Source organism: Carya illinoinensis, chromosome 14, assembly GCF_018687715.1.
Source record: "Carya illinoinensis cultivar Pawnee chromosome 14, C.illinoinensisPawnee_v1, whole genome shotgun sequence".
NCBI classification, from domain to species: Eukaryota; Viridiplantae; Streptophyta; class Magnoliopsida; order Fagales; family Juglandaceae; genus Carya; species Carya illinoinensis.
This window is the reverse complement of record NC_056765.1, coordinates 33,352,325-33,374,698: the sequence shown is the minus strand read 5'-3', so window position 1 is coordinate 33,374,698 and position 22,374 is coordinate 33,352,325. Positions and strand designations below refer to the sequence as shown.

General features: G+C 37.0%; 2 protein-coding genes across 4 annotated transcripts; one reads left to right on the top strand and one right to left on the bottom strand.

Moving 5' to 3' along the window:
- Window positions 1-8,126: 8,126 nt before the first annotated feature.
- LOC122295139 (protochlorophyllide-dependent translocon component 52, chloroplastic-like) lies at window positions 8,127-14,235 on the top strand. 2 transcript variants are annotated; one of them, XM_043104204.1, is made up of 7 exons: window positions 8,128-8,916; window positions 10,437-10,624; window positions 10,980-11,069; window positions 11,151-11,340; window positions 11,522-11,710; window positions 13,237-13,424; window positions 13,760-14,235. In XM_043104204.1, exons 1-7 carry the CDS (start codon window positions 8,392-8,394, stop codon window positions 14,013-14,015), a joined length of 1,626 nt encoding a protein of 541 aa, XP_042960138.1. In that variant the 5' UTR covers window positions 8,128-8,391; the 3' UTR covers window positions 14,016-14,235. The 2 variants fall into 2 exon arrangements, with proteins under 2 accessions (XP_042960139.1, XP_042960138.1); XM_043104205.1 differs by lacking the exon at window positions 11,522-11,710 and having other exon boundaries at window positions 8,127-8,916.
- Window positions 14,236-15,478: 1,243 nt separating this feature from the next.
- Window positions 15,479-22,105, bottom strand: LOC122295137 (IQ domain-containing protein IQM2). Of its 2 annotated transcripts, XM_043104200.1 has the most exons (9): window positions 19,276-19,583; window positions 17,979-18,486; window positions 17,769-17,883; window positions 17,619-17,684; window positions 17,428-17,516; window positions 17,233-17,323; window positions 16,894-17,133; window positions 16,644-16,745; window positions 15,479-16,483 (listed from the first exon to the last, which is right to left on the bottom strand). In XM_043104200.1, the coding sequence occupies exons 2-9, from the start codon at window positions 18,443-18,445 to the stop codon at window positions 15,740-15,742; spliced, it is 1,914 nt and encodes a 637-aa protein (XP_042960134.1). In that variant the 5' UTR covers window positions 18,446-18,486; window positions 19,276-19,583; the 3' UTR covers window positions 15,479-15,739. The 2 variants fall into 2 exon arrangements, with proteins under 2 accessions (XP_042960134.1, XP_042960136.1); XM_043104202.1 differs by lacking the exons at window positions 16,644-16,745; window positions 16,894-17,133; window positions 17,233-17,323; ... (3 more) ...; window positions 17,979-18,486; window positions 19,276-19,583 and adding an exon at window positions 21,668-22,105 and having other exon boundaries at window positions 15,479-16,060.
- Between the last annotated feature and the right edge of the window lie 269 nt (window positions 22,106-22,374).

Below are 22,374 nucleotides of genomic sequence, written 5' to 3'. Positions count from 1 at the left end.
TTTTCTGAGTTGATATTTAAGTTTAGGACAAGATTTACATGAGGAATGTAAATTTTGGAAACTTTTGGAGTTAGTATGCAAAATCCTTAAGTTATGGGTAAAACGGTCATTTTCCCACATGTAGAGAGTAAAATGAAAATTTTACTCTTTAAGTTAGTATTTTCCATATTTCAAATTATTAGTGATTTAGTTCTAACTTTTAGAATCACTAATTACAGTTCCTCGTAATCGCACTTGAAGTTTTATAAGAAACGCGGAGATCGAGGTAAGTTAGCTTTTAACTTACTAGCAGTCTACTGTGTATGTGTGCTAAGTAAAAGAATTACAGTGTATGTATGTATGTTATCATATATGTCATGCCATGCCAAGTTATCATGTAATTGTCTATTATACAGAATTTATTCTGTCATCAATTTTTATCTGTTACACAATATATTCTGTCATGTATTACTATACATTACAAATATGTCATGCTAAATATGTTGTTTGTTATATGTTATGCCATGTTACGAAATGTTACTATCTCAAGTTGGTTATGTATTTCAAATTATGTTCAAGTCACGTTATGTTACGTCAGGGTTTCAGTCCTTTCATATTCCAGTCACGTTTCATCTTGAGTATATTCAATTTATGTAAAATACATGGGGCCACAACAACTGTGGAGTATGTATTTAACTACATGGTGATGTATAGAATACATGGGGCCACAACAACTGTGGAGTATGTATTTACACATAGAATACATGGGGCCAGAACAACTGTGGAGTATGTATTTTTAATGTTAAGTCAAGTTTGTGTAGAATACATGGGGCCACAACAACTGTGGAGTATGTATTTACACGTAGAATACATGGGGCCACAACAACTGTGGAGTATGTATTTTTCATGTTAATTCAAGTTTCAGAGCAAGTTCATGCTAAATCAAGTTTCAGATCAAGTTCATGTCAAGTCAAGTTCAGTTCATGATTTAATTTAAGCTATGTCAATTATGTTATGTTGTACGCTAAGTTATGCTTTAATTACTTATAAATTTGATTATGCATTTATGCTTTTACTGTCATACATGCATCATTAGTTTGTATGGAAGTTTTTTGTTAACTTGCTGAGATTTGTAATCAAATCTCACTGTGGTAGTCCCAACTACCATTCCCCCCGAATGGTAGATCTTGTTACAGGACCTGAAGGAGGATCAGGAGCTGACCAACTAGACACAGTCGACTGAACGACGGTGCGTCGTTAATGTTAATATAGTAGTTAAATTACTACTTGTACGATGGAGTTACATCTCCAGTACTTTTGGATCATAACTATTTTGGAATAGTGCTGTGATCTTAGTTATTCAATGGATCTTTATGTATGAAGTATGTTTTAAGTATTGGGATATTTTCAGTTTGGTGCATAGTATTGCTAAAAAAAAAAAATTATCCGCTGCGAATATTGCATAATGTTAGATGCATGTTAGGATTATTGCATCTTATATGTCATGAACAGGGGCAGGTAACCTTGTGTTGCATGTCTCGACGCTTCAAATGTCCGTCCGATCCCAAACGGAATTTGGGGGCGTCACAAAACGTGTCGGTACACCTTTCTCTCTTCTCGGTCTGTTGGTTGCTATTGATTCAGGTTGTATTGGAGGTACTGTGACTGGACTATCAACCTCATCTTGTCCATGCTCTCCATTTGTTTCTCATGAATCCTTTCGAGTGAAAAATTTCACCTTTTGCGAATCACCAGGTGTTTCGCTATTGTGGCTGCCTTCATTAGAATCTTTATGCTTATGTGACTTAAGCATCTCAGATTCGTTGAATGTAACATCTCTACTGATGATCACCTTTTTAGAGTCTATGCACCAAAGTTTATACCCTTTTACACCAGTACTAAAGCCCAAGAATTTTGCTTTCTTGGTTCTAGGATCAAGTTTACTTTCTTTAGCATGATAGTAAGCAGGACATTCGAAAACGTGTAAAGAGTTATAATCAGTAGCATGTGTACCTCTCCACATTTTAGTGGGTGTCTTCCCGTCATTGGCAGATGCGGGTAGTCGGTTGATGAGGTGGTAGGCATATGTCACAGCTTCAGTCCAAAATTGTTTACTGAATCCAGCATCCAGCAACATACATCGCACTTTCTCTAGTAAAGTACAATTCATTCGTTCTGCCACACCATTCTGCTGCGGTGTACCTCGTACTGTGAAGTGTCTGACAATTCCCTCTCTCCGGCATACTTCCATGAAGGAATCTGAAGTGTATTCACCTCCATTATCAAATCTGAGCCGCTTGATCTTTCTGTCGTTCTGAGTCTCAACCATTTTCTTCCAATCAATGAAGATTTGCAGCACTTCATCTTTATTCTTCATCGTATATACCCACACACGACGAGAATAATCATCTACAAAAGTTACAAACAATATTTACCTCCCAAAGATGCATTTTGGGTGGGTCCCCAAATATCGGAATGTACATAGTCAAGTATTCCCTGTGTATTGTGTACAACGGTTCCAAACTTGATCCGTCTCTACTTCCCCAATACACAGTGCTCATAGAAAGACAGTTTACCAGTCTTGGCACCTTTGAGTAAGCCTTGTTTCACCAATATTTGCAAAGCTTTTTCTCCTGCATGTCCCATATGCATATGCCACAGACCGGAGGTCTCGGCATCAGTCTCATCTAGCTTCTCACAGCCTGTGGAAGCTCTTCCATCAACAGTACTTCCTTGCAAGAAGTACAAGTTTTCTCGCCTCAAACTCTCCATAGCCACCTGAACTCCCATTAGTACTTTGAGAGTTTCGTCTTCAATGGTGATTCTGAATCCCTTTGAATCCAGAGATCCCAGTGAAATGAGATTCTTTCGCAAGTCTAGAACGTACCAAACTTCTATCCGAGTCTTGACGCTGTCATCGTGCATCTTTAACCGAATGCTACCTATTCCCTGAGTCTTACAGGCACTGTCATTGCCCATAAGTACTGCTCCACCTTCAATCTTTGTGAAGTCAGTAAACCAGTCTCGATTGGGACACATGTGATAAGTACATCCGGAATCCATAATCCATTCATCGGAATGACAAATGGATGATGAAATTATCAAGGAAAAATCTGAATCATCATCTATGTCTACAACATTGGCTGTGGTGGGTTGATTATGCTATTGTCCCATTAGTTTGGGACAATCCTTCTTCCAGTGTCCTTTGTTGTGACAAAAGGAACACTCGTCTCTGGCGAGCTTTCTACCGACTGATGAACCACGTGATGTGGCTCGGGTTTTCGATTGAAAACATTTCTTCTTTCCAGGATACCTTGACTGTGGTCTCCCTCTTGCTGTTAGAGCTTCACTTGATATATTTTGTTGTACCTGCTTATCTTTTTTTCGGTACTCATTGCTAATTAAAGAACTAGATACATCTTCAAAACTAATCTTTTCCTTCCCATACAATAGAGTAGTAATTAAATGCTCATATGTATCAGGTAAGGAATTTAACAAAAGTAAAGCTTTATCTTCATTTTCAATTTTAACATTCAAGTTTAACAAATCAGCAAGAATTTGGTTATAATTGTTCAGATGTTCAGACATTGAAATACCTTCATGAAATTGGAATCTGAAGAGCTTCTTCTTCAAGTGCAAACGACTCTCAATGCTCTTCTTCATGAACTTATCCTCCAATTTCTGCCAAAGTGTCTTAGCATTTGTCTCTCTCATGACAAAATATTTTTGTTCTTTGGTAAGGCATAATCGGATTGTACTACAAGCTTGAGTATTAAGCTTCTTCCAACCCTGATCAATCATATCATCTGACTTTCCTTCCAACGCAATATCCAACTCTTGTTAGATCAAAACGTTCATGACTTCACACTGCCACATGTCGAAATTGTTTGTTCCATCGAACTTCTCAACTTCAAATTTCGCATTTGACACTGTGGACTGACGTCCAGAGCTACTGGCATTTTCAGAATTCCTATCTCTTCCAGATCCTTCCATTTGAATTTAGAAAATTTAGACACAAAATTTCAAAATTCTAATTTTATGGATGAGTCCGGAATGATCCAAATAGTTGGAAAGCACTATTTGATTATTGAAATCAGACTTCAAATGGCTTAGATCAAGCCTAAAATGGATCTGAAAAATGGACGGTCCTGGTCGTCTGGCGTGTGAGATGCACGCGCTGAGTAGGGCGTCTGGTCGGCACGCGGGAGCGTGGAGTGCACCCGCAGCAGCTCCTCTGTGCCCGTGCGGCGCGTGAGGCGCGTGACGTACACGCGCAAAAGCTCTGTAGGGCGCGTGGGGAAGTGTATCTCACGCGTCTTCAACCTCCGATGTGCGTGGGGGAGCGTGGGCGCGTGTGTTTCAGTCGTCTTCTTCCTCTGGCTGCGACTAAGGCGCGTGAATCACACTCTCCAACTTCTAGAGGCGCGTGCGGGCTCCTCCGGTCTTCGTTTTCGATGTCGTTTGCGGCAACAGATCCGTCTTGATGAGAGGAACGTTGTGGTGTGATCAAAAGTTGATTTCGATCAACTGCAATTTTTTGGATAGCACGAACCAAAACTCTGATGCAAATTGTTATGCCTTGAGCTGCCTTGAAAATAAACACAAAATAGATAGAGACAATATTTAAGTGGTTCAGCAATTTGCCTACATCCACTGAGCGGAAACACTATATTCAAAACAATTATATCTCAAATGGCATTACACACACTTCTTACTTCACTCTCTCAATGGGATGATTTTCCCTTCAGATGACCTCTCCTATTTATAGGAGAGGTTGAACTCATCTCCCTCCACATTACAATCGCTGGACACAAGCTGGAGATGCTCAATGTCCAATTCACATAGAAGCACATGGGAGGAAAACAATCATGTGAATTGGACACCACCAACAAATGGGCACACATGGAGTGGACGGCACACATGGGGTGGACCCTCAACACGTTCCTATATGTGAATTAATCCTTTTGAGAATTGATTCTTCAGGAATGATTTCTGCTTCGCTCTCTTTAGGCTGATCATCACCTAAGTTCTGCTTTGAAGCCATGTAAACCTGTCCAGAAGATAATGTTTATTTTGCTGTTTCATCACCACCCCCAGGAGATTCTGCTGGTAAACTGTTAAGACATGGTCCAAAATCTTGCTTTTCATTGTCTAACCTCTCATACAATTCATTCCTTTTCGATATTTCAAGGTTACCAAATTTTCTTCTGAGGCTAGATACCCGGCTTTGTATGGGCAGTTCCAATGCAGTGGTTGTGTCTTCTTCTGTTGAATCAGTTTTCTCTCGAGTCAAATCTTCAGCACATCTCTTTATAATCCAAGCCACTCAAGTTTTTAGTGAAGTCTTCTTCAGATGAACTTCTAAGATGACCACTGCTTCTTTGCTTGCTATATAGTTCAACTTCCTCATCAACAGGACTCATCTGGATATAACAGAAAATAAAATCCCCAGTATATTGGCTTTTGATGCTTATCTATGTGGTGGTGTTGGGGGGGGAGGGGGGGAATATATCGTAGCATTCAAAGAATACAAAGCCATCAAAGTTTAATTTATTCTTTATTTTTCCACCTTAAAAGTAAGTAGTTTTGTTTCAAACCAAAACACTACTTGGGGCTTCTTTACCTTTACCAACAGGCAAAGTTCAAATACTGTCCAGGGGTTCCCAAGCCTCTGGCAGTTCCAACTCCATATTTTCATAATGCTTGGCGTAGCTGAGCCATAACCACCCCATTAATTGCGCTGTTGAGTTACCTTCTCCCACTGCATCAAATCTCCCTTTTTTTGACAATTCCACTAGTGTATTATCTTCCTCTTCATCTATTAATCTTCTTTTACGACCTATATTCATACTAAGAACAGAGGCATTACCTACCACATGGGCTCTTCTCTTCCATTTTCTTTAATCAGCCTTTCCTTTTCCTAGATTTCCTGTATTAATCTAAGCATGTATAGCAAGCAAGTGTTCATTACCGTTACTCTTGATAGGGCCTCTAGTACCAATATCTCGACCAGGAGCTTCATAAACCTCTGTTTGTCTTTTTTTGGGCCACATGCCCACTTTACCAATTACTGAGCCCATCTATTGTGCTGTTGAGATGTTTTTCTTTCCCGCATCCTCAAACTTATCTTCCAATACTTTCAAATTTTTGAAAGTCCCTATATTAGAATTACAGTTGTAATCCTTCCGTTCTTCTAGGTTCCTCTACAATCTCAAAATTTGAACTTCCTTTATTTTCGAATTCCATCTCCCCTCCACCAGGTTCCTCCATGCTTGTAGTGTTGTCAACCTACACTGCCGTCTTCTTGGCGTTCTCCTATCTCCAACCCTCATGACTTGTTTCTTGATCATTATTTGTTGAGTTTCCATGATCTACTACATGAGAATTAACTGCATTCATTCTTCTCAGATTTGAGCTTGCTCTAAGCCAAACTATGAATTGATTTTTCTCCTTAATGTCTTGCACATTTCGTTCACCTTTTCCATTGGACCTAGATGGCCCATGAACTAGCTTGCTACATACAAAGTACATTCTTGGCAGTTTTTCAAATTTTATCGAAATCCACATCCTTTTCCTCATCAAATTAAAAGTCCTACCTCGTGCTAATGGCTTCCTAACATCAATTTCTACTTTAGCTCTAAGAACATTGCCCCATCCAATTCCATCTTCGCTAACATCAGTATCCTTAACTGAGCCAATAGATGCAGCAATCTGATTCCCAGTTGCACGATTCATACACATCAACGGCAGATTATGTAGTTAAATCCAAAAAGTTTCATAGTCAAAACACATCTTCTTTGGAGGTGTTAATCCATCAAACAGTTTCAATAAGAACAAGCAATTATCAAATAGCCATGGTTTATCCTCTAGCACCCTTTCTCATATTTGATTGATTATCAAACATGATAACAAACAGGTTTGGACTAATGTCTTGGAAAAAGGTCTTCTCCACTTTCCAAATTTTCCCTATAGTAGCTCTTATCACTTTCTTCTCAATCACACGATTTGATAATAATTTTCCAACTACAATTCTGTCACCTTTTTTTTCCACCTCTGTCATATGTTCTACTTCCAGATTAATCTCCAAGTTTTCTTCTTCCAAAAGCTGTAATTGTTACCATCGTTCCTCCAATTCTTCCATCCCTTCCACTCAACTCAATCCCTAGAGACCAATGATCCTTCGTTCACTTGCCCCTATGAGCAAGAAAGACTTTCACTCTACCTTACCTTCTTTTCCTTAGAGAGAAAAGTAAGAGGAGAATGTGTCATTTAATAATCCAAGAAATCAAATCTCATATCCCAAGTTTCAATCTAATTTTAAATAAATTGAGGAATTAAAAGGATATTTAGAACTACATAGATTTAGACAGCATAACTTCATATACCCACTTATCTTTCGAGAGTATATTTATGCACTTGTTCATGATCATGGTTTAAATAGACATGTTTTGTTGGAAAATGTAGCTTATGATAATAAATCTAGTTTACTGATTGTAAAATGTTTAATTACGTGAATATATCAACAGAATCATATGATGATTTCCACTAATGATTCTAACCAAAATCCATTTTTAGGATACAACAAGAATTTGTATTCTCAAATTATATCATTTTTAGGAGAATAGAATATTATTATTATTGACAAATTGATTTATAGATAAATATTCTTACTTTCTTATAGGACAAACTTTGAATTTGCATAAAAAATATATTTTTTTAGTAGAATTTATTTTTTATTAATTAAAATAATAAACTTGCACATTTTAAAACTATATTTAAAATCACTCTTATTGTTATTATTATTATTAAGCACAAAAAATATAAATTTATAAACTAGATTATTAAAAATATGCATTTCTGGAGGAATGCGTGACGAATTTATAGATAATGACACGATATATTATTAATTAAGATGAAAAAGGAAGATTAATAATTACCAGTTAAGTTCTGTATGTATTCTACTTTCTGAATTGTTCAATTAATTACAATCAATGGTTGCATTGACATTGACGACGGAAGCTTCTTGCAAAAAAATTGAAGGTTCGTGAACAAAAATTACTGAAGATTATCATAAAATTATGCGGCTATGCTTTTATGTTTTTATTATTATTATTATTATTATTATGGTCGGAGCACTCTGTTGGTGCCGTTAATTCGGTTTCAAAGCCACAAGCAGAGCCATACACTCAGTCTACTCAGACCCCTTCTCATTCACCCACACTGCTTTATCCATCTTATGGGATAATCAACTTAGATAGTACATTCGATTTATAGTTTTTCACGCTTTCATAGACCTCAACGGATTCAGAGCCAGGCCACGAACTTACACTTGACTCTACCTCTCCATACTTGTGAACATTAACAGCTCCAAATTTCTCGCCGTCTCCGGTTCGAGCTGTGAAACCAGTAGCCATGGAATCTGTTAAAGCTTCCTCTCTTACTTCACTTAGCATTCGAACTGCATTCGATAGAACCCAATTCAGAAAACCCATGTTCCTGAATTTTCATTTTGGCCCAACAACTCGTTCATCGTTCTCATTAGTTGGTACAAACCAACCAAAATTCAAGGTTTTTACCACCATATCATCCACGGATTCAACAGAAACCAAAAACCCACCTGACGCAGAGTTTGAAACTCGCAGTAAAGATGATAAATTTGATTGGTATGCACAGTGGTATCCAGTTATGCCGGTCTGTGATCTGGACAAGAGGGTGCCACATGCGAAAAAAGTGATTGGTCTTGATGTGGTTTTGTGGTGGGATAGGAATGAGTGTGCTTGGAAAGTGTTTGAGGATAGCTGCCCTCATAGGTTGGCCCCACTGTCTGAAGGACGGATTGATCAGAGGGGCAGGTTGCAGTGTGTGTACCATGGTTGGTGTTTTAATGGCTCTGGTGACTGCAAGTTCATCCCCCAAGCACCTCCTGATGGCCCTCCGGTAATATTTTTCAAGCGTGGGGAACTTGGGATCAACATTGTGTAAATCCTTTTGGATGTTTTCTTATTCTTTGAATATATTGGGATGTTGTATCTAATATTGGTCTGTGACACGATTCCAAATTTAGATACTTTACCTATGCCTTTTCATTGACTACACAGCATAATCAATTGGAATAAAGATATGAAATCAGATCGAGTATGTTAGGATAATCGAAATAGTTGCATCTACAAGTATGCCTTCTCTTTTCCTTGATCCCAAGGCTCAAGCCATAGCACAAACAAGCCTAATCACTGAAAGCTGAACACCACTTACACATACAGCTACAGGGCTAATGTGAATACAAGTCTAGTTATTTGTAACAAAGATAAAATGTGAAAATCCATATGCTCTTATTTCATCATCTTGTATAATGTCATCCATCTTTTGAATGTTTAAGACTTGCGAGGTTTAAGATTTTATGTAAAGATAAATTCTAGAAATTTACAGTGACAATCTTTCTACTCCATTCTAGGATCCCCCCTGGTTTTAACCTCTTATATCACAGTCTTGTTTGGTATTATTATATTTTCCCATATAGATACAAGGAACCGACTATGCCAATCGTGTATCCAGGAGTCCTTACAATAGCATATGGAACTTGGTTTTAGAATTTTGCATAATAGAACCTGAAGGATATTAACACTTGGCCTCACCGTTGTTGAAAAAAATCAAAATACGATTAATTGGCTTGTTTCAAAAGACTAGAATAAAATGGTTAAGATTCATGTTACTGTTTTTTCTTTCTGCTAACAAGGTGTCTATGGCGTATAATGTTAACCCTTTCTTTTAGTATAATGTTAAATCTTCTTACTGGTGTTGCAAAGTTTTGAGAACCATATAGTATATCAATTACTCTAGAATGGGATTGAGGAGGGCCACGAAGCTCACTTATGAGCACCAACAAGCTTGTTTTCCAATTAAAAGAAGTTGACAAGTCATTCTTATGCTACACATTCTTATTGTTTGCTTAAAAGCACTCGAAAATTGAGAATCAACCACATGAACAAGGATCAATGTGTCCCTAATGATACTATTCTCTTCAGGTGCTGTGGCCATTCCTTTTGTTTATCATACCTCTTTCAGTATTCTTCATTCCACTGGACTTATGATGTTGAAATCTCTAGGTCTTCCCTTCAAAGGTAAAACTTGAAAGAAAGAAAATATGAAGAAATTGGCTTGGCCATTCCTTTTGTTGTTTAGGCATTGGAATCTAAAATTTTTAATTAATTGTTCAGGCATTGGAGTCTACAATTTTTTGGATTGTTGTAGCATGTTGTAGATGTCTACATATGATAACCTTGCATACGACTAATGGACAGATGGGATAAAATTGTGTCAGTCTTGTATCATTTAGTTGAAATTAAATATGACAATGTTGAAACTGAACTTTTCTCAAGCAGTGCACAAAATACAATTACAAGTACTTGTATTTATTAAGCAACATTTATGGTGATTAACCTTTCCAAATAATTATGCAGGTGCACACATTCAAGAAAGCATGTGTAGGTGTTTATCCAAGTACTGTGCAGAATGACATTGTTTGGTTTTGGCCAAACACCGATCCTCAATACAAAGATATTATTATGGAGAGAAAACCACCCTATATATCAGAAATAGATGATCCTTCTTATACTAAATTGATGGGAAATAGGGAAATTCCTTATGGGTATGGTCTTTCAGTCTCTTATGAATTAAACCTGTTTTCTACTATAAAATAGAGACTTCATTGTTGCTACTTTTGTACAAGATCTGGCCTATTTTCTGCTATATGTTATAGAACTTCTAGGCACACAAATTTTTACATATTTACTGTTAGTAGTTTCTGTTTTTATTTTGGCCAATAGCGTCGAAAGAAATTATAATTTTCGTACTTGATCTAAAGAAATTGTTATCTGGAGTTTCCTCAAATGAATTTCTCACTAGAAGCTGTGCATGTATTCATTGGGGATTGGTTTTTCAGTTATGCTTTTAAATATTTTCTCTTTAGAAAATCTGACTTTGAGTATTAATTTTTCATTCAGTTATGAGGTATTAATAGAAAATCTTATGGACCCCGCTCATGTTCCATATGCGCATTATGGAATAATGCAAATGCAACAACCCAAAAACAGATAAGTATTTTCAGATAATCCTTATTTCCATTCAATTTGTTCTGGTCTCTTAATTTATAACTGAGATCAAGTTGCCTTCACAGTGAAGGCTGATAGAGAGGGGGGCAGACCTCTCGAATTGATTATTGAAAGGTTAGACATCAATGGCTTTGAGGCAGATCAAGACGAGAGGAGCAGAAGCAAGTTTTTCCCCCCCTGTGTGTTTTATGCTTATACTGACTCCATGGTGGATCAAACTAATGGATCTGCATCATCTGCTGGAACCAAAAAGGTAGTAAATCACAACGATCAATCTTGCGTATTATGCTGATCAGCAAAAGTTGGGATCTATCTAGTCTAATCCTTAATATCTTTCTTTTCTCTTTTCTTTTTTTTTTTCTTTTTTTTTTTTTTTTTTTTTTTTTGGTGTGTTCTTAGCATACTCTTGCTTAAGTAATTTTTGGTTGATGCAGAAAACTTCAGTGCAGCGGAAATTTTCTTTAGTATTTATATGTGTTCCAGTTAGTCCAGGTAATAGCAGGTTGATATGGACCTTCCCAAGAAACTTTGGCCTTTGGATTGATAAGGTTGTGCCACGATGGATGTTTCATGTGGGACAAAACCTGATTTTAGATTCAGATTTATATCTTCTTCACATTGAGGTGACTCCAATCTCTTATGTTATTACAAAGTTATTTTCAATCTAGATATTTGGCATATTCCGTTAAACTTGACTTTTGCTTTTGCGGAGTTACTATCAAAATTACTGTAAGATCACCAGATCAACAATATTGACAGATTCCAAAGTTTTGCTACTAAAAAAGAAAACATGTGGGGTTTTACTTCCCATGTCTTATGAGAGTGGAAAAAAAAAGTAAAGATTCAGGGGAAAAATATGCCCTTCTTCTTTTCTGTTATATTGGCAAGATTTGAGTTAGTCCGCTACTACCCTATCCTTTACAACTGGATCAAAAGGGTCACCAATTTTTTTCCCCTTAAGAAAGTTACATCCTGGCCTTTTCTCACAACAACCTATTGTTCTGTAACTTATTATGTTCTTTTTTTTCAATTTACTCCAGAGATGCAATGATTGCCTTGGTAGCATTGTGGCAATTATGGACTCCATATGGGCTTGAGCACCACTTAATTACCTAGCACAACTAACCCATAAGAACTTCTTTGAAATAGGTTTAAATGCTTGAAGCTTCCCCTTTCTTCCACCTGTACTACAGTGAATTGACTGCTGAAATATATATATATATATATATTTATATTTTTAAATAGATTGACTGCAGAGTCAGATCTTCATCTTGACGGTGATTCCTTGCATATATGAGATGAGACCTAGAATTCTGCTTTCTCTAAGATGATGATCCAAATTCCAGATAGAGTGAAGGTTACTAGGACCTAGTCGACTGGCCAGAGAGTGTGAGTGACATGAGAGAGAGAGAGAGCTGCTGCATACCATCATAGCTTCTTCTAGCTAATTTGTATTCTCTTAATCCAATACCCGAAAACCTCCCAATTTCATCCACTATGTTGTCGTGATGGATTGTTTTCATGATGCATCACTACTTTTTTCTGCTTGTCCATTTCAATTGCCCTATGTTTTCATGATGGATTGTTTGTTTGGGCTTTCTTCCCTTTGTTCCTGACAAAACAACAATAAATCTTGTGTTTCTTTCTGATGTTCACATTTGATTCTTCATTTGTTAAAACATATAGCTTCTTCAATCTTTCAAATTTAGCTGCAGATCTCTTGTTTCTATTTTAACAGAAATATGTAGTAGGGGTAACATGTAGCCATGAAAATCTCTTCCCATTTCATATCTTGTCCCGCATAGCAACAGTTCTTTTTGGTTATTTTCTGGACTCTGCATAGAGACTTCACTTCTGACCTTCTCAACCCGTAAATGTCTAGTCTGTCTTATGAAAGCTGTTAGTTGATGGGATTGAAATCGATCACTACACTTTTCCACTACAGAATTGCAATATACCCTCTGGGATGGGTAATTTTGTTTCTTTTCCCACTAAAGCGCTAGTCTTTAGCCAAGTCTCCAGACTGGATAACGAATTTAGCCATGACTGAAGTTCTTTATATGCATGATCATCAATCACAATTCTATAGACTCAGTAACATTTTATAATATTTGAATCTTGGCGTCCGACTCTTGAGCTCTTTCTATAGGAGCGGAAGATAATAGATGCTGGTCCTACCAATTGGCAGAAAGCTTGTTTTGTGCCAACAAAGTCAGATGCCCTTGTGGTTGGATTTAGAAAATGGTTAAACAGGTATGCTGGAGGGCAAGTTGATTGGAGAGGCAAGTACAGTGGGGCTCTTCCCCCAACTCCTCCAAGAGAACAGCTGATGGATAGGTAATTCATACAACTACTGATGTGTATTCCTGCTCCAATGTGATGAAGTTATTTGACATTGGGCATTGATTACTTTTTCTCTTAAATTTTGAAGTATTTTACAAAAGTTCCATGGATCTTTGCACAAGAAGCTAAACCTGTTTCTTGTTGCAACCTTGAATGTTGAAACTGGAGGACACTGGAAGTTATGGTTGTAATTTGGTAACTTTAGAATATTTTAGAAAGTGCTCTTTCTGACTGATACACGAGCATTCATTCTTACATATGATGATCCTTGAAACTAGTCTGCATTATGAGAAATAGGTCACAGAAACTATTTTTACAATCTTTTTCAGGTACCGGTCTCATGTGGTGAACTGCCGCAGTTGCAGTGTTGCATACAAGGGTCTCAATGTTCTTGAAGTTGTCCTTCAAGTTGCCTCTGTGGCTTCAATTGGGATAGTTGCTGCTGTCAAGCAGGGTGCGATGTCAGCAGCTGCAAGAACAACCATCGTTTTGTTGGCAGTACTATTCTATGCATCCTCGAGATGGTTGGCTCACTTCATCTACAAGAATTTTCATTACCATGACTACAGTCATGCTCTTCGTTGAGATTAATCTCACTTGCTTTTCGGCCTCAAAGTCTAATCTTAGGCAGTGTAAAATATAGCATCTTCCGTGTACGATAAAGGTCGGTGAAACTTGCAAACTATGTATAAAATTTAAACTTGCATAAACTTGGTATTGTGTTGGAGGTTGGCCATTTCATCCGGATCTTGATTCAATTTTTGTTGATCATTATTAATTTATTCAAACAACAAATTCAACAGCATGAATGGACTGTAGTGAATCGTGGGGAAGGGCCATTTTGTAAGAATTGAGTGCAAGTAGTGAGTGGAAATGAATGAACTACTACCCTTCGTAGCAATAAAGGAGAAGCCATTTTGTTGCCTTAACTACTTGCCGTTATGGTCAATGCTTGTCAGTTTTTTGAAACTTCCTACCCAGAAATCGAAAGGGTTTTTCATTTCCAATCTATTTTCTGTAGCTGTAAACTAGTTGTGTCTATATATTTTTGTCAAGTAAAAGCAAGAAAGTTGCTGCAGTGATTGGCATGAGCGAGCAGAGGCTGTAGAAAGTTCGCTATTTGAGTCTCTATATGTTCTGTTTCAAGTTATAAGTATCTACTTGGAAAGCCTAATATCAATTATAGCATGCACCTGAAAATGACAAACGTGAGTGTAAAAACGTTGTCATTCGTTTTCGTCACCTAGTCACTGTCTATGTAGACTAGACGTTCTTACATTCATCCAGCGGAAGTATAACAGTCCAAGAAACCAGAATTTCTTGTTTTTGTTGGCCGCAAAATCAGAATGCCACTATAAACAAATTTCTCCATCTTAAACTTATGTAGACATGTCAATGCATGCAGAAATATTCTGGGTTTTCCACACCGACCTTCGCAACTCGGAAATTGAATTACGTACGTACTGATGAATATAAACATTCTTTTTTTCCTCACTCCGTTTTCAAGCCTTACTGTCTCAGACGAGACGGGCTAAAGCGCTGCTCCACCATGATTCTAAGCTACAAACAGAGTATTTGATTTGTACGTGAAAGGAACCATTATACAAAGCCCGTTAGTTGTGAAACAGTCGGGAAGGTGGAGTTTCAGGTCGACATGGAGGTGCACAGGCTTCCATTTAAACAAGCACCACCTGATATTGAATGAATACGTTACCGTGGCTCGGATTCTAATAGCCACATTATTCTTATATACTGCTGCAAGGCCAGCATTTCTTTTGGTCTGTGGGGCGGGCCTGCACGTTAGAGCTCTCTTCCAGTTCAGAGTTCGAAACCTTGAGGGCAGGGGATCCATGGAGCTCATATTAATCCTAAGAAACACTACAAATTGTTGGAAAGTGAAACCAAATAGAATCTTAGTGCTGAGGACGCTCGGAAACACCATAGTATCGGAATTGAAATCCCAAAGGAAGGAAATTTAGTTCTGGTAATTTATCTATATTCAGTGCTGAGGATGCTCAGAAACACCTAGTGTTTGATGACTTCAGAAATAAACACTGCTAGGGAAAAATGTTATCTTCTTTTGTATTCAAAAGGGCATCAACCCCACAAAATTGTACAATTTTTTGCTTCTATACAAGATGAAGGAACAATATATACGTGACTTTGAATGAAAAGAATGAGAAAGAATTCCTATATCATCTATTATATATTCACACAAATAGAATAGATCAAACAGATTTCCTGATCCTACTCTTCGCATGCAGCAATTGCAGTTACTGATTTCCTCTAATCAATGGGGAGGATTGCGTTCATGAATGGTGATCAGTTTTTAGAGTGGTTGGAGCATTTTCCCTACCAGAACTTCTTGGCAGCAATACCCTAGAGCTCAGCCCTCTAACGAATCGAAACAAGTATGACCTAGAAAGGGCATCACTTTTTGGAGACAAGTTTACTAGCTCCAAAGCTTGGAACTGGAGCTTTGAGGGATAGTCCCTTACACAGCCAATGCGGGGTCCAGCTCCCGTTGACCATTTGCAGGACAATTGCTTCCCTAATTGATATGAGTTCATTCCTTTATGTGAATTAATCCTTTTGAGAATTGATTCTTCAGGAATGATTTCTGCTTCGCTCTCTTCAGGCTGATCATCACCTAAGTTCTGCTTTGAAGCCAGGTAATCCTGTCCAGAAGATAATGTTTCTTCTGCTGTTTCATGACCACCCCTAGGAGATTCTGCTGGTAAACTGTTAAGACATGGTCCAAAATCTTGCTTTTCACTGTCTAACCTCTCATACAATTCATTCCTTTTCGGTATTTCAAGGTTACCAAATTTTCTTCTGAGGCCAGATAACCGGCTTGATATGGGCAGTTCCAATGCAGTGGTCGTGTCTTCTTCTGTTGAATCAGTTTTCTCTCGAGTCAAATCTTCGGCACAGGTCTCTTCATAATCCAAGCCACTCAAGTTTTTAGTAAAGTCTTCTTCAGATGAACTTCTAAGATGACTACTGCTTCTTTGCTTGCTATATGATTCGACTTCCTCATCAAATGGACTCATCTGGATATAACAGAATAAAATCCTCAGTATATTGGCTTTTAATGCTTATCTATGAGAGAGAGGGAGGAGGGAGGGGGGGGGGGGGGGGGGGGGGGGGGGGGGGGGGGGGGTGGCGAGATATATCATAGCATTCAAAGAAGACAAAGCCCTTTTGTTTTACCTTTACATCAGTGAGATCCACTTTGTTATCTCTGAGGAAGGAGACAAAGTCCTTAAAATTTTCTTCTGTCGGCTGATAATGACCACTGTGAGGCCAAACTGCCTGATGAGAGAAATCATTATTAAGAGACTGGTGATAATGGGGACTATGGTTAAGAGGAAGTACAAATGTATTAGCTTTAATTCTTTTATTACAAGAGTTTCTTCTATTTTACCACAAGAATTAGTTAGCTCTGATCCAATAGCTATACCTTTAGGATGCCATCCTCAACAACTAATCTCCCAGCAGCAGATGTAGCTCCTCCGGCCAAGAAGCTAGAATGCTGGAAAGCACCTTTCTTCTTCTTACCAACATACATGCACATAGATGTGCTTAGAACAAAAATCCACTTAGCATCTTTGTCTTCTCTGACCGTGTCAAGGAGCTTCCCAGATTGCTTGTAGAAGAACTTTCCATCCTCCATAATAACTTCATACGACAACCTTTCCATCTATAAAAACAATGAAAAGGAAAATGGATCTCCCTAAGTAAGGCAAAAAAAAAAAAAAAAAACAAATAAAAGATATAAAGTAAAGAAATAAAGGCCTACCGGACCCAAATACTTGATACACTGCTGTTGAAGTTTTGATCGAGGGCATTTCTCAACAAGATTTATTTCCTTCCCTTCTCCTATATCCAGCCTACATTTCCAAAATCAGTATATTTATATTCCAATCTAAGTTCTTGAAATTTGAGATCAAAATTTTAGTAGTGAAGCAAAAACATTTTGTTTAAAGAAAATTACCAGTAGAAAAAGGGTTCTTTACTCTGAGAATGAAGCCATTTATCATAATAAAAGTGTAAATTATGTCCATATCGATGCCGTGGATCAATCTGTTTAAGATAAAGAAACATCAAAATCAGTAAAGACTGATGAATAAAAACTGAAAAGGATAAATCTTAAACTAAAACATTTTTCCAGTGCAATTGACTTACAGCCTCAAGCCAGTGTTGTAAAGCAAGTTTTTGAGCTCTATCATTCTTTGATAAACCTTTTCCAACCTGCAGTAAAAAAGAGATGCTTGAACTTAGAAATAAATTACAAAACATAAAAACATAGCATAGAGCAAACAGTTTGAAATTTACCTTGGCAGCTCTGGTTCTTGCTCTCGACCATCGTGAAATGGCAGATTCATGTTTTTCAATATCAAAGAATGATATAGAGCTTCTCTTGAGTTCAGCAAAATCTAAGAGCTTCCACCTATAATCAACACATAATTTAATTAGCAAAAAATAGAAAGACATCAGAATTTTGTAGAAAAGGACAGTATGGGTGCATGCAAACCCGATGCCTACCAGCTCTGCTCAACTAGAACTGCACAATCTGCTAGCTTCCTTCGGGTTCGGAAGCTTTTGTACACTTTCTGCAACTTCACTGCAGCCACATTCTCCTGGTTGGTGGGATCCGAAATTGGTAATGGTTGGACCATCCCCACCTGACCATCTGATTTTGGGGATTGATCGTCCATTACGTTGTTTTGTTGGCTGTTTGATTCCATGCGTTCTTTGTCCAGTGGAGCCTTGCCTGAGGCCATATTTTCCAATTTTATACTTTTGTGTCTAACCGATGCTTCTATTGCTATCTTTCCAGAACTCAAGCTTTTGAATATTGTGGGTTCAGAATCTCCACTGTTGAAAGTGACAGATCGCACAGGAGTTTTGACTTCGTCATCCCAAAAACTGATGGACTTGACGATTATAGATTCCAAGCCATTTTGCACATCACCATATTCAGCAAATGGGCAGGAAAAAGAAATCCCCATTTGATAAGGAAAGGTGTCTTGGGAACAATAAAACCAGATTCCTGTCAGTACAAAACAGACAAAATGCATTGAAGTTAATCGAAGTGAAACATATTAGATAATGCATCATATACGGCAAACATCTCAAAGAATGGATTAGAGCAAGTTTGCTGTCAATACGAGCTTAAATTCACAAAACCTATGGAAATAACAATAGATAATCGATAACCTTGAAAAACAAATGGGTTTGAAAGTAAATGACTGAAACGGCAAAAAGCCAAAAAACACCCACTCTCTCCTAATAGAATTGTCTATAAGGTAGAACCTTCAATGTTTGATATAACTAGGGGAGCCGAGCAATGGCTTGCTACCGAACAGTAAGTTGTCGATAAGCCAATTAGAAAAGTCCATGGTATCTGCAAAAACAGCTATCCGAAAAAAGCTTTTCATTTTTCTTTTTCTATTGAAAGACAAACACGTATCTTTGAAACCGAAACCCAATACAGAAAACAGAAAATACCCATTTCATACAAATAGGATAAAAGCTTATTCTAAATGAGCTTAAATAATATTCCAAGACCCATCAGCTGAAAAGCCATTCTGTGGAGAGGAATCTAAGAAAGCATCAACATATATCATCCTATTAAAATCCAATTCAAAACACCCAGAACATGCATTTAATCAAAACAGCATAACAACAAAGGCTAATGCAGAGATACAAATGTATATACCATTCTGTCGTGGGTTCTGTATGATCTTGCAAACAGACACAACAAGAAAAGAATACAAAACAGTACAATATAATATGGAAGAAAAGAGCTTTAAAACCAAACGATGATTAAAGGCTGTACCTTAAATTTAGGATTACTAAGAGAACCAACAAATGTATATGTATATTAATGGAAAAGAACTCCGAATTTGATGGAAAGGTGAGAATTTTATTTTGTTTTTGATTGCTTTTGGTAAGGGTTGGCTTTGGATCATATTGCAAAGAAAAGTTGCTCCTCTTTATACCTCCTCCTGTCTGTCTCTCCCTCTCTATACAAAGCTTGTAGTTAACGTTAATTGTATTATATATAGCGCTTAGAGAAGCAGAGAGAGAGAGAGAGAGAGAGAGAGGGAGCGAGGGTGTTTTTGGGGGGGTCGGAGGGGTTTTGTTACTTTCCAACCACGTGGGGAGGACTTATTTAAAGGGCGTAGCTATTTCCCATTTTTCTTCATCTATTATTTTTCCTTTTATTATTATTGTTATTATTTTTTTTTTTTTTAACTTTTGTTTTGAAAAAAATAATGTTTTATTTATATTTTTATTTATTAAAAAATTGTTGGGATTTGCTAAGTTGAAATCCAAATATTTGTTTAAATTGTCATTAATTCCACTAAATTTAGGAATCCAAAAAGATTTTGCCATTGATTGAGTGATAAATACGAGCATGCTTTAACTTGCAATGCACTACTCCTCCGTTTTTATGGTAAATCAGAGGAATATATTCTAATTAAATGCATGATTTTCTCGGAATTGATCAACTCTCTTATAAAGTCAACTTCACCGTGTCGTCTAACGTATGCTCAAGTATTAGCTTTAAACGAGTAATCGCCACTGCTTACGTCATTACATCACAGCTAACGTAACTTAGCTCCCAAGCTTAATTTTCAGTAAGATTATTCATATTATTCCCCTATATTAATATTAAACGTCATGCATCGTTTGAAAAATATTTGGTCTCTAAAATAATTATATCAAAATAAACTTATAAATTGATATAGTTACATGAATGCAGAGCATGATTAGATTATTTTAAAATTTTTTTTTATTATAAAATAGATCGATATCGTTAAATAAGTTTGTTTATGTAAGATATATTTACTGATGTAACACTTCTCCTAAAATTTATTGTATATGTAACTAATGCTGCTTTTAGATGTTAAGATGAGTTGAATTGTGAATATTTGTATTTTGTGAGTGTTATTGATATAGATTTAACTTTTTTAACTTAAGATGCGTTTAAATTTTTATATTAAAATGTATTAAATAAGTTGATATGAGTTTAAATTTTTTATAAAATTTTGAAAAAGTAACGAATCTTATTAATAATTATTTGAGATGAGTTGAGATAAGAGTTGAAAGTTGAATAAAATATTATTAAAATAAATTTTTTTATTTTTTTATTTTAAGATATGAAAAAATTAAATTATTTATTTTATTATGTGCATAAATTTTTTAAAAATATTATAATAATAAAATAATATAATATAATATAAAAATAATTCTCAAAACAAACGAGGATTGAGCTATCAAACATAGCCTAAAGTTGCCGGGGAAGGGGCCGACGTGTGAGCTGACGCAAAGACGTTCCAAGATGTATTGGTCAAGTATACGTGGATTGTTTTGTATGGACATGAGTTGTTGGAATGGAATATAAGTAGGAGTTTGCCAGCAAATGCATGTCGTCCCTGCATTGAATATGAACGTAATTGGCCAGACAGTGAAGGCTGAAGGTCTTCGAAACTTCGATGCAACCTTCTCGGATGACCTGCAAGTGCCAGTTGACTTGTGTCCCAAAATAAGGCCGGTTTGATATAAATATATATATATATATATATAATATTTAATAATAACGGGTTAATAATTATTATTTCAAAAAGAACTTCTCTTTTATGATTAATCTAACTATTAATCGTATTTAGTTTATTATATAAATCACACGTCATAATCAATATTGAAGTTAGCTAGCAGCTTGTGGTAGGACTAGTTCGATACATGAATTAATCATCACCGAGATAGATAAGAAAATTCTATACATTATATTATTATTTTATTTTTATTTCAGATAATTATTAATTATTAAATAATTATTAATCATTAAATAATTATTTATTATATATATATTTTTTCATTCAATAATAATAAATGAGTTATATCTTACTTAATATAATGAAAATATAATAAAAGTTTAGAGCTCTGCTACGTACAGTCGTCGATTATAGTCGCCGTGCAGTCGACTGACGTCAGCATCTATTAAAAAAAAAAATCTCACACGCTTGCTATTCTCTCAAGTCCACGCTTGCCATCTACTTTCCATTTCGTTCAAAAACCATCGCAACTTTCGCTTTGTTGAAGACAGACGAAGACAATTCGGGATGAAGGGGAAAGGGATTTCGAAGGAAACAAAAGCAAATTGAAACAAATGCCCCTTTCTCACTTTCTGGTCTTCGAAGGGAGTTGGAGATCCCAGAAGCAGCCCAGAGCCTCTCGTTAATAGTTCCTTGTATATCGTCCAAAATAAAGGGTGTTCGGCACAGAGGGCACGTCTTCTGCTCGTACCCCATCCAACAGTCGAGGCAGCCCTTGTGGAAGATGTGGCGGTAGTTGGTGAGCCTTCGGATCTCGTCCTCGGACTCGAACTCGTACAGGAAGACGGCGCAGGAATCCGACGAGTCCACCAGCTCCGAGAACCTCACCACCGGAAGGATTTCCTGAATCAGAACAGCCGACACGAAGTGGAATTCAGGGATTCGAGCAGGCGTGTCAGGCCACGAAATGTCATGCTCCAGAAAGTCCCCAAGACCCAGATAGCGAAACAGGGTGGAGATAAACTTTATAAGGAAACCCAGAACTGAAAGCGTGTGGAGAAAGAGCTTCGGGAGGAGAAGCTCCGTGTAGGCCACCAGAAAACCCATGGAACAGATAGAGCAAGACAGAGAAAGTCTTGAGCTTTGTATACGGCAGTAGGGGACTCTGTTTCTGTGTCTTTGCAGCTAATAGAGACAGAGAGATTAAGGTAAGGGGATTTCGAAGGAAATAAAAGCAAATTGAAACGAAGGCCCATTTCTCACTTTCTGGTTTTCGAAGGGAGTTGGGGAAGATAACAGGGGGAGATAGAGAATTTTTCGAAGGGTGGAGAAAGGGAGAGCTAGCCTTCGATGGATCTGAGGAGGGAAATAAAGGA

What these genes read in the sequence shown, in the direction of transcription:
- LOC122295139 (XM_043104204.1), top strand. Translation starts at nt 8,392, where the DNA reads ATGGAATCTGTTAAAGCTTCCTCTCTTACTTCACTTAGCATTCGAACT. An exon ending in CACCTCCTGATGGCCCTCCG is followed by an intron (nt 8,917 to 10,436) that starts GTAATATTTTTC and finishes ATAATTATGCAG; the next exon opens with GTGCACACATTCAAGAAAGC. An exon ending in AATAGGGAAATTCCTTATGG is followed by an intron (nt 10,625 to 10,979) that starts GTATGGTCTTTC and finishes TTTTTCATTCAG; the next exon opens with TTATGAGGTATTAATAGAAA.
- LOC122295137 (XM_043104200.1), bottom strand. Translation starts at nt 18,445, where the DNA reads ATGGGGATTTCTTTTTCCTGCCCATTTGCTGAATATGGTGATGTGCAA. An exon ending in GTTCTAGTTGAGCAGAGCTG is followed by an intron (nt 17,884 to 17,978) that starts GTAGGCATCGGG and finishes TGTTGATTATAG; the next exon opens with GTGGAAGCTCTTAGATTTTG. An exon ending in TACAACACTGGCTTGAGGCT is followed by an intron (nt 17,517 to 17,618) that starts GTAAGTCAATTG and finishes TATCTTAAACAG; the next exon opens with ATTGATCCACGGCATCGATA.